Below are 8255 nucleotides of genomic sequence, written 5' to 3' on the forward strand. Positions count from 1 at the left end.
GTAGAAAAGATGCAGAAAGTTTGGCAGTAGTAGATCAGAATGGAAAAGGAAGGTACAACAGTTAGCTATGAGCTACTAGAAACTGGTATAATACACTTTGTATTTGAGTAAAATAGAATTTTAGTTGGCATATATAGTAGAGACAAAAGTTCTTATTTTTGTAAAGTAAAATGATACCTTTTAGCTATTTATAAATATATTTTCCATGTCTATGATCTGCATTGAGTCTGTATTATTTTAATATTATATTTAAATATTACAACATGCAAAAGCATGATCAATAACTTATGATTACTTTGCATTTTAATTCCTCAGGATCCAGAATCTTCCTGGTTTAAAATCTTCCTCCTGATGTCCATCATTAATGTGATAAGCGTGATTTTCTACCTTATATTTGCTCAAGCAGAAATTCAGGACTGGGCTAAGGAAAAACAACATACACGGCTCTGAAGGTGAGAAATGATCACATTAAGGAAAATATTTGCAACTGGCAACATAAGAGGGGGAGGTAAAGATGACCCCTGGAATGGGGAAGAACAGGGGTGCAGGATGGAGGGGGAGGAGGAGACCCTGCTGAGGCTGGCACCATGAGACATCCTAATGGAAAGGCCATGCAGCCCACAGGACATACCCACACTGCTCTGGAATTCTGGGGAGATGTGAGAGCTTGAGATAGAGATTTAGGAGGCTGGGACCCTACCATCAAAGGGTGAGGAAGAGAAGGAGAAGTTTGTAGCTGAGACTGGGATGGGAATCCAGTGAGGTAGAAGAAAGAGTTGAGAGCCTTATTTAGGAGAAGTGGAAAAAAAAAAAAAAAGGTGTTTGTGAATACATTTGGCAAGTACTACCAAGGGACTGGACTGTGAAAGTTTTTTTTATTAGCACTATTTTTTAATTTATTATTTTATATATTATAGACAGTGAGAGAGAGAGACAGAGAGAAAGGTCTTTCTTCCATTGGTTCACCCCGCAAGTGGCCTCTACGGCCGGAATTGCACCGATCCGAAGCCCTGAGCCAGATGCTTCTTCCCAGTGTGGGTGCAGGGGCCCAAGCACTTGGGCCATCCTCCACTGCCTTCGTGGGCCACAGCAGAGAGCTGGACTGGAAGAGGAGCAACTGGGACTAGAACCCGGAGCCCATTAGCACTATTTTTTTATTTACTTGAAAGGTAGAGTTACAGAAAGATGTAGAGACAGAGCGGTCTTCCATCTGCTGGGTCACTCCTCAAATGGCCACAATGGCCAGAGCTGAGCCAATCGGAAGCCAGAAGCCAGAAGCTTCTTCCAGGTCTCCCACATGGATGCAGGGGCCCAAGGACTTGGACCATCTTCTACTGCTTTCCAGGCACATTAGCAGGGAGCTGGATCAGAAGTGGAGCAGCTGGGACTTGAACCAGTGCCCATATGGGATGCCAATGCCACAGGCAGGGGCTCTAACCCATTGAGCCACAGCACCAACCATGAGCAAGACGCACCTTAAAGGTGACCCTAACATCATATTTGCCAAATAAAAAAGGTTTATTAAAGTGTATTCAAAAGAGAATCTAATATTGAGCCTTTCTTACACAAACTCTATTAGTGATCAATAAACAGTAGAGGAGAAGATTCATTTTAGAATTATTTTAGCTAATAGGTAAATAAGAATGAATAGGCATGGGATATGCCTCTCTTGTAACCTCCCATGAATTAAGAGGCCCGAGTGTTGAATGGCTATTCATACCACAAGCAGAGAGACATAAAGGAACTGTGTGAAAGAATACAGCACCACCAATGTCTTGCTCAGAAAATCCAGCTGGATACAGCTACTGTTTGGCAAGAAGTACAGCGAGCAGAGAATATACTAAACTAGATCCAAAGGATACCATCCCCAGACCTAAACTGTCAGGATTCTATTGGCCAAAGGTTTCAGATTCTTTAATAAACAAAGGAATCCAAAGGGGGGAAAAAAAAGGCTTAAAAGACATACTAAATCTTTAAGTACTGGTAAAATAAACCATACAGGGAGGAAGATAGATAGATAGATAGATAGATAGATAGATAGATAGATAGATACAGATAGACAAAAATCTACAAAGAAATACAGAAGAAGAGATTATTATAAACATCAGGGTAGTTGTCACTATTTGGCGGGGGAGAACTTCTGGGGTCTTGGTAATACTCTACTTTTCATTAAGAGTATTTACCTTATAATAATTCTCTGAGCCACATATTCACTATGCTGTTTTCTGCGCATATATTTTATTTTATAGTGGAAAAACAAAGGGAGCAGGCGAGCTGAGTAAATGTAGACAAGCAGGATACACACTCCTGTGCCAACCAACAGAGAATGCTTCACAGCAGAGGGGAGAAGGCACAGGAGGAGAATTAAAGGATCTCAGCCAGAGGGGATGAAGTCCAAGCACCAGAGCAGGGGCTGGCCTGGGATGCAGACCTGGGCTTCTTCATAATGAGCTGAGAGAAGGTAGGGTTCATGTAGTGGGTAAGCACCTACGGTGGCATTTTATCTGTAATATAAGCCATGAGGTTTTCACTTAACAGGGAGGAGGTGGAAGAGAAGGAAATGAAGAATATACATGGGAACTAGGGTAAATTACCGCCATGATTACCCACCTACAAAATCCAAGTGGGTTGACTAGAAAATCATAGCAATAAGTGAATACAATAAGTTTCCTGGATAACCTATTAATTAAAGAAATAGATTTTTTTTATCTTAAGGAAAAATAACCAGTTAGAAATTTTACTGATAGAAATGATCCAAATGATACTTAGAGAAAAATTCGCTAGTATTGCTCAAAAATTAAACCACTCAGGCCGGCGCCGTGGCTTAACAGGCTAATCTTCCGCCTTGCGGCGCCGGCACCCCGGGTTCTAGCCCCGGTTGGGGCGCCGGATTCTATCCCGGTTGCCCCTCTTCCAGGCCAGCTCTCTGCTATGGCCCGGGAAGGCAGTGGAGGATGGCCCAAGTGCTTGGGCCCTGCACCCGCATGGGAGACCAGGAGGAAGCACCTGGCTCCTGGCTTCGGATCAGCGAGATGCGCCGGCCGCAGCGGCCATTGGAGGGTGAACCAACGGCAAAAGGAAGACCTTTCTCTCTGTCTCTCTCTTTCTCACTATCCACTCTGCCTGTCAAAAAAAAAAAAAAAAAAATTAAACCACTCAGTATTACCATCATGAAGAATTTCCAAAATGGAACGCTCACAAAACTTGCCAACATGCATACATACTCAAGGATGCTGGTTAGAAATATCAAAAATCTCAGTCTAGGATCAATGATGTTTAGCGAGGTAGTCTTGGTCAATACCTTTTGTTGACATGAACAGAATGCAACTAACAGTTTAAAAATACAGGAGTTTACCCGAATACTTTACTGTAGAAATTACTGAAATGGTCCTTATGAATAAGCCACACTAGAAAATATCCCCTGAGCATTTTCAAAGGTTTGTCTTCAGTTTCTCAGGTACAAACTTAAGCACAGCTATTGAGCAACCATGTTATTTTATTCAGAGTCTCTGAATCTTATTTGTCTTTACATATTTAATCTATTAAGTCCTGAAAATTAATTTTTAAGAAAAATTTTATTTATTTATTTATTTATTTATTTATTTATTTATTGTGAAGGACCCCAAATCTGGGAATCCAACGCGCTCGGGTGGTCGCCCAAAGACCCAAAACTCCAGCCCAGTAGATGCAAAAGCAAGAGGATATTTATTTATTGTTTGCGCAAACGGGCTCCCCAGCACCACAGGCAGTTGAGGGATCGAGGGAGCGGGAGCGAGAGAGCCCTGAGCAGGGGTTACAGCAGTTTTTAAAGACAATAGCCACCTGATTAACATATGTATGTGGGGCGTTAGGTGATTAGCTACCTTGAAAGGCAAACTCTTGTTGTGATTTTATCGAGGGAAGGGGTAAGTTTATACAATGGTCACAGAACCTTATTGCAACTCTTTTCCGGACCCCTGCAAGTTTTATCGGGTGAGACAGTTACACAGAGCAGTTTCCCAAGGTTATTCTGCAGGCAGGTGGAGACACAGTTATCTTAAGGAATGGCTACTGTCAGCAGCCAAACTTTTTAACCCTTGCTAAAATATTATTTTAATATTTACTTTTAGCAGGGGTCTTACAATTGGAAAGGCAGACAGAGAGAGAGGTCTTCCATCAGCTTGTTCACTCCCTAAATGGCCACAATGGCCAGAGCTAGATCAATCTGAAGCCAGGAGCCAGAAACTTCTGGGTCTCCCACGCAGGTTAAGGGGCCCATGGACTTGGACCATCTTCTACTGCTTTCCCAGGCTATTGCAGAGAGCTGGATCGGAAGTGGGGCAGCCGAGACTCAAACAGGAGCCCATATGGGATGCCAGCACTGCAGGCGGTGGCTTTACCCACTACACCACAGTGCCAGCCCTGAAAGTTACATCAAAGTTTTTCATTAGTGTTCCTACTACTACTTATTTCTCTTTATGTCCGAACACTTATTATTGAATATTGTGATGTTATAATTTTAAAAAATCCTTTGACAAGTTATTTTAGGTGGAAATGTACTTTTGATTTGTAAATTTATCAGCCTTTTCCAATTTATGATTTTCAATGCACTTTCTGATACTGATCCTGTAATCTTGAATTCTGTATGTGCTTTGGATTCCCTGCAATATTCTGCATTGTCCTTAAGTCCCATTCATTTAACATATATTTCTTTCAAGGGGCACATAGTCAAGTTCAACTATTCCACCCACTTGAGATTATTTCATCTTTGTATAAAAGAGTTTATACTTTAATTATATTTATATAATTAAATATAATTATAATATATAATTATAATATATACTTTATATAATTATATATTTATATAATATATGAAATATAAAATGCATATTATATAATATATACTTTATTATATTTTAATAAATGAGTTTGATCCAACCTCATTTATTATCATTACAGACATACTTCATTTTCTGTCACTTTATTTCATGTTCCCTAGAGAAAAAATGCTCTTACTCTTGCCCCCATGTCTCCCTTGCGCCAAGAACCCCTGTTTTCTAATATTCATACAGATAGAAGGTTTATGGAATATTTTAAATTTTGATTGTGCATACACTCTGACTCTTTGAAAATGTGTTCATTTCGGGGGGCTGGATTCTGTCCCGGTTGCTCCTCTTCCAGTCCAGCTCTCTGCTGTGGCCTGGGAGGGCAGTGGAGGATGGCCCAGGTGCTTATGCCCCTGTACCCGCATGGGAGACCAGGAGGAAGCACCTGGCTCCTGGCTTCAGATCGGTGCAGCGGGCTGACTGTAGCGGCCATTTGGGGAGTGAACCAACGGAAGGAAGACCTTTCTCTCTGTCTCTCTCTCTCACTGTCTAACTCTGCCTGTTAAAAAAAAAAAAGTCTTTATTTTTCCATCTACATGCTGCATTCCTTTTCTGCTTTATTTTCCCTTCCAAAATATAGATCATATTCTATTTTCCTACTTAACCTTTGTTTGACAAGGGCCAGCTCAGCTGCACCTGTAATTTTCCCATCGTGGTGTGGATAGAATTTCTTTGTTCTCCTCTGTTGACTGGATCATCACTTGCATCCTCTCATCAGGCTGGAGCTGGAGGACCTGTGAGGAAGCCTTAAATGTGCCTCTCAGAAATTAGGGCAGGTGACATAGGAACCCCGTGAGTGATGTTTTCCTTGGCATTGCTGTGTGTGGGTGTATGGATGCTTGTTGCTTCCCAACCTGCATCCCTCGTGCTGTTAGTCATTCCACAGGACACGGGCATTGAGTTTGCCACCTTAGCAGGATTTTTTCTCTACATGCTCACACCCACTCTTGGTTGCCTTACAACTATCCACTGTGGTGTAAGAGGCTAAGCGGAAATGAAAAAGGTCTGAGTCACGGCCATGTGTTTCTCCTGGAGCCCAGAGGTGTTACCAGCCAGCCTAGGGTGCCAGCATTGCAAAGGTCCCTTGGTTCCCAGATGTCTCCCTGCCTCCTGCCTCAACTCACCAAGACAGGAGGCACTGACCCTGAGCGTTCCCACCTCTCTCCTGGCTGACTTCTCCCTCCTGAGTTTGGCAAGCAGCTGTACATTGATTTCCAATTTCTCCTTTCCTCAATGTTTTGAATTAGCAAATAGTCCTTGTTGGTTTTGAGATGAGGCAGTTTTCCAGTTTTTAGTCTTTCCTGTTTTTGTGTCTTGCACTTCAGAGTTCCAGGGACAGAAGTTGTGAAAATGGACAGTAGGACTTCTCAACCTCTTCTGTATAAAAGGCTACTGCCCAGAACATAGTGCAGAGGACTCTAAAGGAGACTGGTCATGCTGAAATCATGTTCAAGATACTAATGGGCACATGCATGTGTTACTTATTATGTTAATGGATTAATTTCAAAATTTAGTGTTGCGGAAAACAATGTATTTTGAAATATGGGCTGGTCATCATTGCTGTGTCATCAGAAAACACTGTGACTTCCACTGCTGTCGATTGTCAGTACCACCTCTGCTGTGGTCTGGGCCTGCACTCATAATGACAGGAAATGTTAAATTCAGGCAGAGGTTAGGGGAATACAGAGGTAGGTGTTTTGCCCCCACATAGGTTCAAAGATTCCAGATTAAGACCCCCCCCTTTTTATTTTAAGACTTATTTATTTATTTGAAGAGCAGAGTTACAGAGAGGCAGAGAGAGAGAGAGGTAGAGAGGTCCTCCACCTGCTGGTTCACTCGCCAGATGGCTGAAATGGCTGCAGCTGGGTCGATCCAAAGCCAGGTGCCAGGAGTTCCTTCTGGGTCTCCCACATGGGTGCAGAGGCCCAAGGACTTGGGCCATCTTCTACTGCTTTCCCAGGCCACAGCAGAGAGCTGGAATTGGAAGTGGAGCTGCTGGGACTTAAACCAGCGCCCGTATGGAATGCCGGTGCTATAGACCAGGTCTTTAACCCACTGCACCACAGCACAGGCCCCAAGAACCCCTGTTTTCTAATATTCATTCATATAGTAAATAAATATTTTTAAACCACTTATTTGAAGCTGGGACAGAATAGTGAGCAACACCCAGTCAGAACTTCTGCCCCTCAAAGAGCTTTTTACAAGTGGGTCAGGGGAGATAAATCACTGTATCAAATAAAAGCATTAAGTATCCTCACATAGCATTAAGAACATGGAATGCACTATGTGGTAGGGCAGGTTCAGGAGAGCACTTGGGTAGGACTTCAGGGAGGGACACCTGTGTGAGACTTTACGGATGAGAAGCAGGGCTTTATCAAAGTCAGGAGAAAGAGTGTTCCAAGCAGAAAAAGTAACCAAGGAAAGGAATCCGTGATTGGAGCGAGCTCAGTATGTTGGAGAGGGAGTACTGACAGGGGTGTGGCTGGAGACTAGTGAGTGAAGAGATTTGGAAGTGGTCGAGGACGGGTTTGTAGGGCTTGCAGGATCTGGTAGGAGAGGGTTTGAAGTCAGTTCCGTTTTTATGATGGAATCTGCTGGATGCTTGTGAGTAGGGAGTAACTTGCCTGATTGCTTTCTAAAGATCCTACTGGCCACCCCCAGAGAAAACATAACCAAGAATAAGATCCAGGCAAAAAGGGGTCACTGGCATGGGGGTAAAGACTCAGACACTGTGTAAATACATATTCTCTTGAGCTTGTTTTACAGAGGATGTTCCAGGAAGCTTTTCTTGCAGCATTGCACTCCAAACACGGAAAACTAACACCACAAGAAAGCAGTCTGAGACAGATCTTCGCTACCTAAGCTGAACTTTTCTCATTACAATACTAAATTCTCCTCTTGGCGGAGATTGCCACCATTTTCTGGACACACAATGTACGACGAAGCAGGAAGTTGTATGTTGCTTATGTTGTTTGAGTAAGAAGGGCTCCCCCCTCCCTTCTCTTTTGCTACCCCTAACCCTTGGCATAAAAAGCCCTAATTGCTTCTCAAGAGGCACTTCCTCTTCTGGAGCTGTGTCCTCCCATTGTCTTCTTTAAATAAAGCTTTCCTCTGCGCAATGCCTGTCTAAGGTTGATCATTTGGTAACTCGCCAAGCAATGGATCCATTGTGTCCACTGAAAAAGGACTCCAGGGAGGCAAAGGGGAAGCTGGGCGACCCAGACAGCAGCTATTTGAAGAGTGCCAGTGAAAGACGCCACTAGGGTGAACCAGGATGGAGGCAGGCGGTGAGAAGCAATCACATTCAGACATACTGTGGAGGTGGAGCTGCCCAGATAAGGCAGAGAGACTGTGCCCTGTGCAGGAAGAGAAGAATCAAGAATGCGATGC

The 8255-nt window shown here is 43.1% G+C and overlaps 1 protein-coding gene across 2 annotated transcripts in view; it reads left to right on the forward strand.

Annotated features, from left to right (window-relative positions):
* SLC17A1 (solute carrier family 17 member 1) overlaps window positions 1-7974 on the forward strand; it is a 38032-nt gene extending 30058 nt beyond the window's left edge. Inside the window, exons 12-13 of one of the 2 annotated variants that reach the window (XM_062185145.1) lie at window positions 316-452; window positions 7632-7974. In XM_062185145.1, the coding sequence (XP_062041129.1) occupies window positions 316-450 (135 nt within the window). In that variant the 3' untranslated portion in view covers window positions 451-452; window positions 7632-7974. Of the gene's footprint in view, window positions 1-315; window positions 453-2249; window positions 3062-7631 lie in introns of those variants that run through there. The other variant, XM_062185155.1, reaches the window with a different exon arrangement.
* The last annotated feature ends 281 nt before the right edge of the window (window positions 7975-8255 follow it).

The sequence above is a fragment of the Lepus europaeus genome, chromosome 3 (assembly GCF_033115175.1).
Source record: "Lepus europaeus isolate LE1 chromosome 3, mLepTim1.pri, whole genome shotgun sequence".
Taxonomy (NCBI): Eukaryota; Metazoa; Chordata; class Mammalia; order Lagomorpha; family Leporidae; genus Lepus; species Lepus europaeus.